This window comes from Pelophylax lessonae (genome assembly GCF_965119305.1).
Source record: "Pelophylax lessonae genome assembly, chromosome: 8".
In the NCBI taxonomy this organism is placed as follows: Eukaryota; Metazoa; Chordata; class Amphibia; order Anura; family Ranidae; genus Pelophylax; species Pelophylax lessonae.
The window spans coordinates 275,230,810-275,247,909 of record NC_138775.1 but is presented as its reverse complement, the minus strand read 5'-3'; the positions used below and the strand labels follow the sequence as shown (position 1 = coordinate 275,247,909).

The following is a 17,100-nucleotide window of genomic DNA, read 5'->3' as shown; positions in this document are numbered from 1 at the left end:
TTCCAACCTTGTGGTAACGGTTTGGTGAAGGCCCATTTCTGTTCCAGCATGACTTTTCCCCTGCTCACAAAGCCAGCTCCATAAAGAATTAATGAGTTTGGTGTGGAGGAACTCGAGAGCTCTAACTTCAACCCTCGGTGAGTCCTATTTTGCAACCCTACTGAACACCTTTGCTAGAAATTGGAACTCTGATTGTAAGTCAGGTCTTCTCGTCCAACATCGGTACCTTTACAAATGTTCTTTTGCCCAAATGGCCACAAATTACCACAGACATGCTCCAAAATCTTTTGGAAAGCCATCTCAGAAGAGTGAAGGCTGTTAAAACTTCAAAGGGGGGCAACTCCATATTAATGTCTATGACTTTGGATTGAGTTGGCAAAAAATGTCCTATAAGTTTGATGGTCAATTGTCCACAAATGTTTAGCCATATGGTGTAGATAACATCACTTAGCCCTCGTTCACACCAGTGCGATTTGTCATGCGATTTTGAACTGTCAAGTCGCACTCTATTGTCGGCAATGGAACCGTTCATATCGCCACAAATGTGAAAAAGGTTCCTGCACTACTTTTTTTTTTTCTGATTTCATTGAGACTTGCATAGACTTCTGTTACCACTTGACCTCCGGAAGACCAGGCTGTTTTTTGCGATACAACCCCACAAATCAAGCTTTCTTTTGATGGTATTTGATCACCTCTAAATTTTATTTTTGCGCTAGAAACAAAAAAAAGACCTACAATTTTGAAAAAAAAAACAATATTTTTTACTTTCTGCTATAAAACCTATCCAATAAAAAAAAATGTAAAAAATCTAATTTCTTCATCAATTTAGGCCAATATGTATTCTGCTACATATTTTTGGTAAAAAATATCCCTATAAGTGTATATTGATTGGTTTGCTCAAAAGTTCTAGCGTCTACAAACTGTTTTTTTTTTTTTTTTTTTTTTAATTTATTTTTATTTGTAATGGCAGCAATCAGCGACTTACAGCGGGTCTGCTATTGCAGCGGACATTCGGACACTAACTTACACTTGACACTTTTTGGGGACCAGTGACATTGAGTCCCAGTTCACATTGGGGCCACTTGTCGGGTGACTTTTCGGCCTGACAAGTCGCGCTCCATTCAGTGCAACGAAACCGTTCTAATCAGAGTGACTCAAATCGCTCTGACTTAGAAAAAGGTTCCTGCACTACTTGGGGGCGACTTCGGATCGGCTTGCATTGACTTCTATTAGAGAAGTCATTTGCAAGCCCTGCTGAAGTTGCGCTGCACGGGACGGCTTCAAAGTCAGGCGACTTTGAAGCCACCCCAGTGTGAACCAAGCCTTATACAGTGCTAAAAAATATGCACTGTCACTGTACTAATGAGACTGGCTGGAAAGGGGTTAACATCCAGGGCAAACAAAGGGCTGAATGTGTGTCTAGCCAGTGTGTTAGTACAGTGAAGGTGCTTTTACTAGGGGAAGGCATGGATCCATGTCACTGCTTTGCAGCAACATAGGATCCATGCCTTTCCTACTGACAGAACGGTGCTCTGCCTTGTTTACATAGGCAGACAACTTCTCTGCTCGATCATTGGCGTATGTATGCTGGTGGATATTGAGTCCGCCGTACCCGCTGCTGGGCTCCCGCTGTGTGTGTGATCACAACGAGAGCGAGCCGCCAGCGGCACGCATGCACGCCTCCTACCAGGAAGAGCCGGATCACGTGTGTGTGTGTGTATGTATGTATGTATATATATATGTGTATGTGTGTGTGTGTGTGTATATATATATATATATATATATGTGTGTGTGTGTGTGTATATATATATATATATATATGTGTGTGTGTGTATATATATATATATATATGTATATGTGATCTGGGGCACAGGTGCCTCCCTTTAGCAGTAAAACTATTATGGGACAGACCTGAAGTGGTCAAATAAAGTTGCAAGCCGCAATGAAATTGGCAGTGCAGATCGCACTGATCTGCGGCTTTGAAATTGCACTGATTGAAGTAGCGCGATTTCAGAACCGCACCAGTGTGAACAAGGGCCTAAACCCCAACTGGACCATTACACACCGCTCTCCATTTGTATGATATAGTTACACTCCCATTGCCAACTGTGAGCGTGTGTAAACCACTCCAGGATACCGCTGCACGGGAGCTTTTGTGTAACTCTCCCCAGTCCCATGTAAATTATTGTTTTAATGCTGTTATTGATTTTAAGTACTCAATCAGTTACGCTGGCACTGGGTTTTATTTAATAGCTTTGTACATTTATACTCTCCTATGGAGCTCAGGTTCTGTTTTGTGGATGTTGTTCCATGCTGTAAGGTCTGACAGGTGGAGTTGCTGGTAGCTAGGATGCAAAGACTTGGGGTCTTTTCACACGAACGATCCGATCAGATCCACCTGTCAGTTTTTTTAGACGGATCTGATCGGATCCTCCATGCATCCCTATGGGGCAGCAGATGTCAGCGGTGACATGTCAGCTGACACCCGCTGCCATCCGCATCCGATCCTGTCCGTGAAATCCGGACGGATGGAAACCCTATTTTCCATCCGTCTAGGGGATCAGATCGGATGGGATTGGATGAGAGTGGACAGGCGGTCCGTTCTCATCCGATTCCCCCATAGAGAGCAGCGGGGCTCTGACACCTCCCTCTCTGCACACAGAGCGGAGAGGGAGCTGTCACCTTCCTTCTCAGCGGGGATTGGCAGATCGATCCCCCACTGAGCAGAGAACGGAGCTCATCGGAAAGGCTGATCGTATGAAAGGACCCTAAGTTCTCTAATCCCTGAGTAATTGAAAAAGCAGGTGGGGAATAAAATTGCCAAAAATTACCCAAAAGTGAAATTTCATTTATTTCATTTTTTTTTTTGGTCAGTTGATGATTTATAATTCCGCTATGTGATGTTCTCTCACAGCACTTGTGGTGACCTCAGCTGTGCAAGAGTTGCATCTATTTAAATGCTTAAAAGGGAACATCTAATCAAGGAAGGAAAATATTTGTCATTCCGAGTTGGCTTAATGTAGGTCTCCTGAGAGAGGCTGTTGTACGGAGGTATACAGAGAGGAACTCGACAGCTGAGCCCCGTCTCCCACAATTCTTTGAGGCATAGCCAAGAAATCTGATGAACTTCTTTCCAACTCCCGAAAACCAGGAACACTACAGTTTCCAAAATAGTCATCTGCTTTAGTTTTTGTCACCTTAGTGCCGGGATTGGCAAATTTGCTTTGAATCTAGGAGCCAGGTAAAAAAGATAGGAGCCATTTTTTTTTTTTTAACTAACAAATCCTACAAGTGGAACATGTAACATGTTCCCGAAGGTGAACAACTCCTTTAACCCTTTTGCTGCCAGAGCCGTTTGTGTTTTTTGTAAAAAATAAAAAAAAATACATTTTAGGACTGAAGATTACATAAAACCCCCAAACATTATATTTTTTCTGAAAGCAAACACCCTACAGCAGGGAGTCTCCAAACTGTGGCCCATGGGCCGGATGCGGTGCCTTGCTTGCCTTTATCTGGCCCTTGGAACACTTTTCCTCCCACTAATACAAGGCACTATTTCTCCCACTGACCAACAATGGGGGGGCACTATGCCCTCTATAAATTCCTGGGATGGGGTGTTTTTACTTCTTACAGGGGTGCTGTGTAATTTTTATACTCCCACTGACCACCAAGCCTGAGGCATCATCTGCTCCCATTGGTCACACTTCGTCCCCACTAAAGTCTGAGGGACCATTAACTGGCCCCTTGTTTAGAAAGTTTGGAGACCCCTGCCCTAGAGAATAGAATAGTGGTAGTTACAATTTAGATTTTTTTCAAATATTAAATTTTATTGAATCAAAGAATAGTAACAACAGAACATATACGAAAAATCCACTGTGTACAATCCTCCAGTGCAGGTAAAGCAAAATGTAAGAAATACAAAACCATCAGAGAGATCTAAGTACAACTTAATCTGCTGGATACAAAAGGAAGACATCAAAAAACGGACCCCACCAAAGTGGGAGGTAATCGTGCGACCCTGAGGCAGAAGGTATACCCCAATAGATCGTAATTAAGCAAGAAACAGTTTATAAACAAGTGGTATAGCACAGTAAGGAAAGTCTCTACATCCATTGCATGTGTAGTGGTATTTGGTATTATATGAAAAAAAAAAAAAAGAAAACCCCGTATAAGAAAGGAGAGAGGAGACCGAGACGGGACAAGGAAGAGAAAGGGAAAAGGAAAGGAGGGTGAGGAAAGGAATGGGGGAGGAGGCAGGGGCAGTGGGATGTCGCTCCGGGCCAGCACACCCCATCAAGCTATGTACTCCAGCAGACCTCACGAGCACATCAGGGCTTTCCCCCTGTCGGAGATGAGAAACATATTCCAGTAACCCCATATATTTTCGTATTTGTCACCGTCTATGTAGCGCCGTGAGGATCAGGTCCTCCATCTTATTGATGTCCTCCAACCCGCGCATGCAATCCCCGATGGTGGGTATCCGGGATAGTTACAATTTTTTTAAGTCACACAATATTACCGCAATTAAAGTTTAATTTTAGGGGGCACAAAAACAAAAGATAACATTTAAAAGCTGAGGTGGCACCGAGTAAATAGATACCAAACATGTCAAACCTTAAACATGCCAGTACCCTATATTTTCCATAGGCGATGCTTTAAAACAGGGCTCGACAAACCCCAGGTGCCAGGTCACATTAGCGAGTAGAATTAGCGGCCTGGCGCCTGGGCTACACTGCGGCCGCTGCCTGTGGATGCGCAGACTAAGATGTCGCGCCGGCCGGTAATTGAGGCTGTGGCTTTGCGGCCTGCTGTAGGGAGACTCTTCCATCGGGGAACTGCCACCCTCTTGTGGTGGCCAAGGCTGCAACAAGCAGTCACTGGCAGCGCTGAGATGGAAACTTTTTTTTTTTTTTTTTTTCCATCAAAATTCATTTTTTTATTCTCTCCGTCATGCCACACAGCCGAAGGCCCCTTTCACATGGGCTGTCTGATCAGAACCACCTGTCAGTTTTTCAGGCGGACCTGATCGGACCCTCCAGTCTCTATGGAGTGGCGGATGTCTGCTGACAACCGCCGCCATCCGGTCCTGTCCACCAAAAACAGACGCATGGTGGTCCTACTTTCCATCTGTCCGACTGATCGAATCCGATGGCATCGGATTGAAATGGACAGGTAGTCCATTTCCATCCGACTGCTCCATAGAGGAGAGTGGGACTGTGTCCATGTTCCCCCTGCGTAGTGGAGTGGAAAAGACCTGTCATCCACCTGCTCAGCGGGGATTAGAAGAGAAATGGGGTGTAAGGTGGCATGAGTTACTGGATCTCCTATCGCCTCCAACTTGCTGCACCGTCCTTCCCTAGTGAGCCACTGCCCATCACACCATCAAGCCAAGTACACATGGGCCAAATGCCGGGCAACATCAGCCGGTTCATTAAAAACTGGCCGCCAATGGGCCCGTGTGTATGGCAACCGGTCTGACAGAAGCCGGCCATTCGGCATGCGTGAAAAAAGCTGGCTCCTAACTTTTTTAGCTGGCTCCTAGATTTCAAGCAAATTTGTCAGGCCCCGCTTTAAAAGCCCCCTATAAGTCATTAGTTTAGCGTTACAAAGGTGATCTGGTGCTAGAATTATTGCTCTTATTCCGGCATGCGTGGCGATATGTAAGGTGTATCGCAATCGACCTTTTCAGGCGTAGTCACTCAGCCGCATGTGTTTACGTTTGTAGTTGTACGTGTGTATATATGGGGGGAGGGGGGGGGCGGCATTCTATGCATAAAGGTAATGTGTGCAGCAGCGCCTCCAGCCCCCCTTTAAATTTACCTGAGCCACATCTCGATTTGCACTAGTGCCTCGGCTCTCCCAGGTCTACCCCTCATTAGCTGAGACAGAAGCTGAAACCATTGGCTCCTGCTAGTCAGTCACAACCAGTGAGCCAATGAGGAGAGAGCAGGGGCTGAGCCACACTGTGTATATGAATGGACATAAGGAGCAGCAGCTCGGGAGCCCCCATAGCAAGCTGCTGGCTAGGTGGGCACTATGCAGGAGGGAGGGGCCTGGAGCACTGGCAGGGGACCTGAGAAAAGGGGGAGAATCGGGGCGGCTCTATGCAAGACCCTTACACAAAGCAGGTAAGCATAACATGTTTATTAAAAAAAAAAAAAGACCCTTAAAAGCAACTTTCACACTTGTGCGACTTGTCCTGCAACTTGGGACTGCAAAGTCGCATGAAAAGTCGTACCTCTTGATTTCCAATGAGTACTATTCATATCTGTTCTTCAAAGTAGTCCCTGCACTACCTTGGTCTGACTTTAATGCAACTTCAGGTCCATAGACCTTAAGACTACACAGGCGTTGCTTCAAGTCTCGCAACTTTCAGGTCGTTCAAGTGTGAAAGGGGCCTTAAAGTGGTTGTAAAGGCAGAAGGTTTTTTATCCCCCCCCCCCCATACTTACCTCGATCCAACATTTTCCACTGGTGCCTTGGCCGTCTGGGACTCCTACTGATTGGCTGAGATACAGCAGCGGCAATCAAAGTGAGTTAGCCAATCGGGAAAGAGGGGGCGGGGCCAGACCACGGCTCCGTGTCTGAATGGACCCTGGGAGCTGTGGCTCGGTTCGGGGTGCCCCTATATCGAGCTGCTTGCTGTGGGAGCACTGACTTTACAATCACTTTAATATCACTTTAACTCCAATGCATGTGCACAAGATTTAAGTAAGCTCGGTACAGAGCCGTGCCAGGAATGTGCGTTCAGCTGTGCATGTGAAGCTCAGTGTATGCAAATGCTAACAGGCAGGGAGATCAATAAGGTATCTTCTGTCATACAAATCCTACCTGTCGGACATTTTTTGATTCTAACTTTACTTCCTCTTTGAACAGAATACATTTCAGCTTTAAAGGTTACAATGCAGCTATAACTTGTTCTGGTGTTATAAATTCATTCTCAGATTGTGTATATGACATATTCTGATAACTGTTTGCGTCACAAACGCGTGTTTTAATGCAACAAAAGCAGCTAAGCCAATTATGAGAAGACCGCTGAAGTATTGTTTCTCTTACAGAAGTGTGTGTTCTGGCAGCAGTAAGTTCTGGCAAACAAGTGTGAGATAAGCGTGTTCATGACTTGCTTTTGTTTTCATTCGCAGGACTGAAAAAACGTACAAGGAAAGCGTTTGGTATACGGAAGAAAGAAAAGGACACTGATTCCACGTAAGTGCATCACCTCCCATGTGTGTGCAGTTACTGTATGCAATGATTTATTAGAAAGCTGTAGATGAGGACTTCTCTGCTAGACAGAGGAGCCTGATTCGTTTAAAAAGGGCTCTGAATTGTACAGGGAGTCCCCAAATTACTTACATCTGACATACATTTGTAGCAGCCTCCTAGGTAGGTGCTAGAGAGTGAGTATAGTTTTTGGCTCAGAGGAGCAGCAGGCAAATCTATATTGCTTTCTGCCTACCAGAGAGTTATCTGTGAGTTAGGTCTGCTCAGTGTACAATTAATTGGGCCTAGAGAGTGTTTCACACTGGTTGAGAAGGGAGGCATGTTGGACAGTGGAAGGAGCATACATAGGCTTGGATACAGTCCTGGTGATTGGTAGAGACAGGTTGTCTTGGTGCATTCTGGGATATTGTATAAAAGCCAGTAGCACATGTGCTGCAGGGTCTTTGGCTGGTGAGCAGAGTCCCAGAAGGAGGGTGGCGGCTGCCTCCTCCATGTAGTGGTGGCACGTGGTCACAGGCGGTTGGCCTGGGGATCAAAGGAACGGAACTGAACCCAGAGGTCCAGGAGAGCTGACTAGAGGGGAAGAGACACTGGAGACCCTCGAAAAACAGTATTGTGAGTACAGGGGATCTTGTCTAGGAGCCTGACCTGGGGGGGGGGCACCCTGGTGTAGGATAGTCAGAGGAGGGGTGTCAGTGTGCCAAGTGAAAGGGGATACTATGAGAGTATCCTGAAGATAATCTGGTCCATCAAGTCATCTGGATAGAGACTTGATCCAAATTCACCTAGTGGCAGGGTGAAACAGCAGCCTGGCTGCATCATCAGAAGTAGGAGTCCTCCACATTGTAAATAGTTAATTTGGAGTATCCCACTATTTCCTTCTCCCATCCCTAATTTAAATAAAACACCAAAAACAACTACATTGCAGAATGGAAAGGTAGTTTTTAATAAAATTCAATTACAGTATGACTTTAGCATTTGTATACGCAATATTATTATTATTATTTTATTTGCTATTTTATTTTTCCCCATGAAAGTGGAGTTACCCTTTAAATCCCTGATGATGGGTTTGGATCTGCAGCCCTGAAACACATTGGCTTTGCAAACACTCTATCATGTGTGGTGCCTCAATTCAAAGTTCACTTAGGCAAGAGTGATGTCACTCCACCTTCTTGCGGGATCCAGAGAAAGTCATACCTGGTGAGAAGTTGCTCCTACAGTATGCTGGAGCATTATCTTATGAGGATTTGGATCCTCATTCTCTGGATCCCATGGGGAGGCTCAGTAACGTTACTGCTTCTTCTAGGAAACATTCAGATGATAAATATTTTTCTTTACATTTTTCTTCAATGTTTTATTCCTTTACTGCTTTAGATTTTTTTTTTTCAGGGGGTGGAGCTGTAAGGTAAACAGCCTCAATGACTTAGGCCCCTTTCACAAGGGCGCACCGACTGACAGAGTCCGTTCTGCTCAGCGGGGGATCGATCCGCCAATCCCCGCTGAGCAGGATGACAGCTCCGTCTCCGCTTTGTGTGCAGAGACGGAGCTGTCAGATCCCCGCTGTCCTCTATGGGGAGATCGAATGAGAACGGACCGCCTGTCCGGTCTCATCTGATCCTCCAGACGGATGGAAAATAGGGTTTCCAGATTTCATTGACAGGATCGGATAGCAGCGTGTGTCAGCAGAGATGTTTCCACTGACACCCGCTGCCCCATAGAGATCACTGAAAATGACAAACACAAGGGCGCACCGGCATTATCCTTTTAAAGGTTTTATTAAAAAAGTGTAAATATACTCACAAAGGAAGTTCTTGATAAAAGCATATCAAACAAGGTAAGCGATCCTCAGCATCGAGATCCAAGGGTGTACCGTTCCCTGAAGCTGTAAAGGCTTACGCGTTTCGAGGCTTAACCTCTTCAGAGCCTAAATGGCATGTCTAAGCCTTTGCTTTATATACTCGACAATGGATACTAGAGCCAGACACAAATGGGAGTGGACACTCACCCCCCCCCCCCCAACAGGGCGTGTGTATGAGGTGCCCGCCCATGATCGTCAATTCATTTTAATAGATCCATTATAGTATAGATCCCATATACTATAATGGATCTATTCAAATGAACTGACCTCATACACACGCCCTGTTGGGGGGGGAGTGTCCACTCCCATTTGTGTCTGGCTCTAGTAGCCATTGTAGTATATAAAGCAAAGGCTTCGACATGCCATTTAGGCTCTGAAGAAGAGGTTAAGCCTCGAAACGTGTAAGCCTTTACAGCTTCAGGGGACACGGTACACCCTTGGATGCTGAGGATCTCGTAGGGCTGGGCGATTTTGCCTAAAAAAAAAATCTTCGATTTTTAAAGAAAAATTCGAGTTTCGATTCGATTTTCGATTTTTTTTTTTCCAATGCACTTAAAAAATGACTGCAGAGTCTGGAGGGAGGACTGAGGAGAAGGAGAAGCGCTGTATATGTGTGTCTGACTCTGTTTGGATCAGTTGCCCATAGAGAAGATGACGGAACATCCGTACCCTGATCTCCTCTATGGTGAGAGGCTGGCAGTGACAAGGATTTCATCACTTCTGATTTTGGTGCCACCATTTCCTGGCTGCTACAAACACAATCAGTGTTTCACCAGATGAATTGCAGGGGAGATGTTAGGGGTCTGATGTCTCAATAAAGAGTACCTGTCATTGCCCAAGCTATCCTAAGGGATGTGTTTCTTCCCTTGTCATAGTAATAAAGTTAAATAAAAAAAAAAAAGTAATTAAAATATGTAAAATAAAGAAAGAAATAACAGCCTATTAGTACATATATGAGGTAATTGTATCGTCACAATGCTCCCTGTGCCTCCCATACATTCCTCTCTTGGTACACTGACACATGTATCCTGACACTCCTGTATAGAACTCACCCAGGCTGACCAGCACAACCACAAGGGCCACGATCACAGAGATCACGGTGGGGTCTTGTCTCTAGATTTCCATTCTGATGGATTCCATATCCAACGACCACTGAGGACCGCCGTCATCCTGAACCATTGCGATACCAGTTCACCAGGAGTAGCGCATGCGCAGTACAACAGACATCGCAACCCACATGTTCCTCGCCTCTCAGCTACATGTCACTTCACGCCAACCAATGAGCCGAGCGCTTCCGGGATCCGCACAGCACGCTAAAAGCCCACGGCATGTACAGACGCACCGCCCGCCCCGCAGCTGACGTCACATCCAGGCGCGGCGGTGGTCCGAGGCAGAAAAAAAGTATTGTAGAAAAAAACTCGAGTTTAAAAAAAAAAAATCGTTCCAAACTAAAAAATCGATAAATCGATTAAATCGATTTATCGCCCAGCCCTAGGATCTCGCATACCTTGTTTGATTTGCTCTTATCAAGAACTCGATTGTGAGTATTTTTACACTTTTTTAATAAAACCTTTAAAAGGATAATGCACTAGGCCGGTGCGCCCTTGTGTTCATTTTCAGTGATCCCAGACTACCCTGGTCATGTAAGGGGCAGCAAGGCCGAAGCTATCCTGTTTTGCTGTGTCACTAGCTTTCAACAGCTGCAAGACTACAGCTGAGGTGGATAGAGGATTACACTACTCAGAGCGCAGGGAATAGGTGCTTTGCACCAACAATTTGTGTTGCCCCATAGAGATGCATGGAGCATCCGATCAGTTTTTCAGGTGGATCAGATCAGATCGCCCATGGTAAAGGAGCCGCTTGCTGGCCATACACTAGCCGAAAGATCGTTTGAAAATCTGTCATTTGGTCCGATCATTCGTTTTTCATCCAGTTAACGGGCACAAATAGAAAATAGTTTTTAACTTTTCATAGCCGAAAAATCGAAGGAACAGTTTTTAAAATCCACCGACTGAACGATAAACGAGCGATGAATTGAAAGGTTAATGTGTTTCTTGGCCGACCTGTTTGCACTAGGCATATGTGACAAACTGAATGAAAAACGGTTTCATATATGTCCATTGAACGATTTATCGGTCGAAATTCAGTCATTACATTATGGCACGAGCGTCTGCTCTCACGACCGATTTTTACTTTTTCGAAAATGAGTTTGCCCGATATTTCGTCTAGTGTATGGCCAGCTTTAGCTGTGCTGTCTGGTAGGGGTGCCTGTATTGCACTGAGCAGAACTATACACTTTTTGGTTGGTAGGAAAGCTGGCATTTGTGGATTTTATCTGTGAATTGCAAGGTTTCATGGGAGTAAAATAGCTTTTTTGTATGAGAAGATGATCACCCCTTCCCTAGTTTTGTGATATTGGTGATGATTCAAGCTTATATTTGTTTAAAAATTATTGGAATTTTAAACTGAAGCTTGTCTGTATTTAATTGTTGGCTTGTTTTGGGGACTTACCAACTGAAAAACATTTGATTAATATTCTGCTGCTGTTTTGGGATCTGACAAAATAGTTTTTTTGTCTTTTGCTTTTTCCCCTAATCAACTTCTTGTTTTTTTTTCCCGACAGGGGATCACCAGACCGAGACCTTGGTGTAAGTAAAGACCTTTTATCCCCTTTTGTCCTATTGTAATTTAGTGTATTTTTAGGTCACACAAGATTTTCTGTATGTTCTTGTTTAGGTTCTCTTTCACTTTTTTTGATCCAGAGGGATGTACACAACTATAATTTGGGATATGTTTAACCGCTTGCTGACCGCCCTAGAGCGCTTTTACTGCTGCAGGGAGCGGAAGCTCTGCACAGGATCACGTGTGTATATACATGATTCTGCACTTCCGCCTGCAGGGGACGCGCACCGCCGGCGGGCCACTTCAACTGTGATAAGTCACAGCAGAAGCCGATCTGTGGGTGCCAGGCACTCAATGTCCTCTGCCACCCGCCGATTGCCGGTAAACTACACAGAACTTGGATCTGTCTGTGTCTTTTTATTTAACCTCATTTTTATTTATTTTTTTGGTGTTTTTAGATTTTTAGGCTGTATTGTTAGTGTTATCTGTATGCACCGGGGGTCTAAGAGTAACGTAATTTCGATTCTCTGTATGTATGTACTAGGGATGCACCGAAATGAAATTCTTGGCCGAAGCCGAAGCCGAATAATAATGAAATGCTTGGCCGAAGGCCGAAGGCCGAATACCGAACGCGGTGTTTCGCATTTTTTCCATTTATTTTGCCAATTTTTAGGGGGCACGCTAATGGGCACATTTTATGTTAGGGGGCACGCTGATGGGCAAAACAAAACATTTAAATCAGCGTTGCTCTTAACATAAAATATGCCCATTAGCGTGCCCTTTAAAATAAAATATGCCTATCAGAGTGCCCCTTAACATAAAATATGCTCATCAGAGTGCCCCTTAACATAAAATATGCTCATCAGCATGTCCCTTAGCATAAAATAAGGGGCACGCTGATGGCCACATTTTATGTCAAGGGAGCACTCTGTTGGGCACATTTTTTTTCTTTTTTTTTTTTTTTAAGGGGCACTTTATAGGGCACTGTAATGTAATGAGCATGGCAAGTGGCAACAAAATATGGCAGTCTGCACACTAATGCTTGTGCAGCTGCCAGCTACAGTATTCTCCCCCAAATGTGCTCAGCTCCACCTCACATACCTGAACTGCAGCCAGAGCCAAAAGCCGCGAACAGGGGGGCGGGGCGTGGACCTAGTGTGAAGGAGCCGCAGTCAGGAGCAGGGGGCGGGACGCGCGCGTGACGTCACACCCCCTACTCGCGGCCGGACAGGACACCGGCGGCGTGTGAGAAGGGAGCCGCGAGCCGCAATGAGGAAGGTGAGCGGTCAGGGCGGAAGCTGACATTGTTCGGCTCAAAATTATTCGGCCTTTTGACTTATTCGGCCGAATGCCGAAAGTGCTATTTTCTCTATTTTCGGCCGAATAATGTTCGGCCGCCGAATATTCGGTACATCCCTAGTATGTACTGTACATGTGGAAGAATTGACAATAAAGTAGCTTTGACTTTGACTTGAGATCTCTGTTCTTTCCCGGGGGAAAGGGATGTGTTCTGTGTCTCTGCAAAGCAGAGACTAGAATCCATCTCTTCCCCTAGTGAAAGTAGCGCACATAGTAACCACAAACACTGGCTAGGCACACATGTAGTCCTTTGATCGCCCCTGATGTTAGCCCCTTCCCAACCAGTCATTTGTAAAGTACAGTGATAGTGCATATTTTTAGCCCTGATCACTGTATTAGAGTCACTGGTTAAGTGTCAGTGTCCGATTGTCCACCGCAATATCGCAGTCCTGCTATAAGTCGCTGATCCCCGACATTACTAGTATAAAAAATAAATAAAAATTCCAGTATACAGTAATATACCATAGTTTGTAGACGCTATAACGTTTGCGTAAACCAATTGATATACGCTCATTGGGATTTTTGTAACCAAAAACGTAGCAGAATACACATTTGCCTAAATTTGTGAAGAAATTTGATTTTTTTTTTTTTTTTTTATGGATATATTTTACAGCGGAAAGTTATTTTTATATATATATATATATTTTTATATATATATATATATATATATATATGTGTGTGTGTGTATATATATATATAATATAATTTTTTTTTTTCCTTTTAATTGACCTTTTTTTGTTAATAGCACAAATATTTAAAAAACACAGAGGCGATCAAATTCCGACAAAAAGCTCTATTCGTTAGGGAAAAAAACACACATACATTTTATTTGGGTACAGTGTTGCATGACCGCGCAATTGTCAGTTAAAGTAACGCAGTGCCATGTCACAAAAAATGGCCTGGTCATGAAAGGGGGTAAATCTTCTGGAGGTCAAGTGGTTCAAAGCTGATAAAGTGTTTATAAGAAAAATGAAGCCAGTATTTTATATATTCAGCAGTCCTGTCAGTTTTATCTATGCATTTTAGAGGAATTTCCATCCCACAAAAAGCTAGGTGGTATTGTTGCATTTGAACAACATGTCTTCCCATTATAGGGTACAAATACACAGGTAATAGGTATTTCCTAAGCTGGCCATACACTGATAGGGTTTTTTTTCCATTCAGCCTGCAGGCTGAACAAAAAGAATGATCAAATTCTTCTATTCACGCTATACAGAAGGCTAGACATTCAAATCTCCTTTCCTGGCTGTCAAAATGCCCAATAATTGGCCAACAACTTTCCACCTGGCTCCTTCAATTTTTCAGTCAACGAATGTTGGGTGGTAGGCGGGCGACAGGACCACCCGTTGAGGGAATTTCGGGCAGTTCCTCAGGAATAGGCCGAAATGCGTACAGTATATGGTAAGCTTTAGTCTCCATTAAGTAGCCACAGGTCTCCTGTTATATTCTGCATTCTTATAAAATGTTATTTTCACTGATTTAAAAGTTTGCTTTGCATTCAAACACTTCACTTAAAGCTTATTCTTCAAAACCATGAAAAGATTGGATTTACTGTAATTGCTGCTGAATAAATCCTTATAAACCAATAAACATATAGGTCTCCCAATCAGATGATGGGGTTTGCTTTGATGATGGCATTGGATAAATGTTTGCTGGATGCTGTGTCTTTATAATCTCATACAAGTACTGATTTCACTGTAGTCATTGCTGAGCAACAAATCCTTATACCATGCAGGCCTTCTAGTGCAGTCAAATAACGACAAGTAATCCTATGAGATATCAGAAGACAAATTCTTATATATATACACACACACTATGTCTGTGTATATGAAAAAAAAAAAATATATATATATATATATATATATATATATATATATATATATATATATATATATATATACATACATACATACACAGTGCCTTGCCAAAGTATTCGGCCCCCTTAAACTTTGCGACCTTTTGCCACATTTCAGGCTTCAAACATAAAGATATAAAACTGTAATTTTTTGTGAAGAATCAACAACAAGTGGGACACAATCATGAAGTGGAACGAAATTTATTGGATATTTCAAACTTTGTTAACAAAGAACTGAAAAATTGGGCGTGCAAAATTATTCAGCCCCTTTACTTTCAGTGCAGCAAACTCTCTCCAGAAGTTCAGTGAGGATCTCTGAATGATCCAATGTTGACCTAAATGACTAATGATGATAAGTAGAATCCACCTGTGTGTAATCAAGTCTCTGTATAAATGCACCTGCACTGTGATAGTCTCAGAGGTCCGTTTAAAGCGCAGAGAGCATCATGAAGAACAAGGAACACACCAGGCAGGTCCGAGATACTGTTGTGGAGAAGTTTAAAGCCAGATTTGGATACAAAAAGATTTCCCAAGCTTTAAGCATCCCAAGGAGCACTGTGCAAGCGATAATATTGAAATGGAAGGAGTATCAGACCACTGCAAATCTACGAAGACCTGGCCGTCCCTCTAAACTTTCAGCTCATACAAGGAGAAGACTGATCAGAGATGCAGCCAAGAGGCCCATGATCACTCTGGATGAACTGCAGAGATCTACAGCTGAGGTGGGAGACTCTGTCCATAGGACAACAATCAGTCATATACTGCACAAATCTGCCCTTTATTGAAGAGTGGCAAGAAGAAAGCCATTTCTTAAAGATATCCATTAAAGTGTCATTTAAAGTTTGCCACAAGCCACCTGGTAGACACACCAAACATGTGGAAGAAGGTGCTCTGGTCAGATGAAACCAAAATCAAACTTTTTGGCAACAATGCAAAACGTTATGTTTGGTGTAAAAGCAACACAGCTCATCACCCTGAACACACCATCCCCACTGTCAAACATGGTGGTGGCAGCATCATGGTTTGGGCCTGCTTTTCTTCAGCAGGGACAGGGAAGATGGTTAAAATTGATGGGAAGATGGATGGAGCCAAATACAGGACCATTCTGGAAGAAAACCTGATGGAGTCTGCAAAAGACCTGAGACTGGGACGGAGATTTGTCTTCCAACAAGACAATGATCCAAAACATAAAGCAAAATCTACAATGGAATGGTTCACAAATAAACATATCCAGGTGTTAGAATGGTCAAGTCAAAGTCCAGACCTGAATCCAAGCGAGAATCAGTGGAAAGAAATGAAAACTGCTGTTCACAAACGCTCTCCATCCAACCTCACTGAGCTTGAGCTGTTTTGCAAGGAGGAATGGGCAAAAATTTCACTCTCTCGATGTGCAAAACAGATAGAGACATACCGCAAGCGACTTACAGCTGTAATCGCAGCAAAAGGTGGCGCTACAAAGTATTAACTTAAGGGGGCTGAATAATTTTGCACGCCCAATTTTTCAGTTTATTTGTTAAATTCCAATAAATTTCATTCCACTTCATGATTGTGTCCCACTTGTTGATTCTTCACAAAAAATTAGTTTTATATCTTTATGTTGGAAGCCTGAAATGTGGCGAAAGGTCGCAAAGTTCAAGGGGGCTGAATACTTTCGCAAGGCACTTAAAAAGTCTACACACCCCTGTTAAAATGTCAGGTTTCTGTGATGTGAAAAAATGAGACCAAGAAAAATCATTTCAGAACTTTTTCCACCTTTTTAACCACTTGCCGACTGCCTAACGCAGATCTACGTCGGCGGGCAGCCCCTCACAGGCAAAGCGACGTAGGTCTACGTTGCTAGCTTGTGAGGGTCTAGGGAGCGAGCTCCCGCGCGGTCACGCACCCCCCCCCCGCGCGCGTGTGACCGGCGGACCCGATGTCCGCCGGTCACTCGGCGATCGGCGGGGGAGAGGGAGAAAGTCAGGCGGCTTGTGTAAACAAGCTGCCTGTCATTCTCCCCTGTGTATGAAGGATGATCATACGGTTCTACTATGTAGAACCGTTGATCACTGTTCATACATCTGAAGCCACAGCCAATCACAGTAGAAAGCACGCCCCTAGGGACACACATAGCCCCTCCCTTTCAAAAAAAAGTTAACCCCTTCACTGCCAGTGTATTTTTACAGTAACAGTGCATATATATAGC

At 43.9% G+C, this 17,100-nt stretch overlaps 1 protein-coding gene across 1 annotated transcript in view; it reads left to right on the top strand.

Moving 5' to 3' along the window:
* SGIP1 (SH3GL interacting endocytic adaptor 1) overlaps window positions 1-17,100 on the top strand; it is a 318,128-nt gene that overhangs the window by 58,910 nt on the left and 242,118 nt on the right. Inside the window, exons 2-3 of the mRNA XM_082265257.1 lie at window positions 7,143-7,206; window positions 11,703-11,727. Coding sequence (XP_082121383.1) covers window positions 7,143-7,206; window positions 11,703-11,727 — 89 coding nt within the window. The remainder of the gene's footprint in view (window positions 1-7,142; window positions 7,207-11,702; window positions 11,728-17,100) is intronic.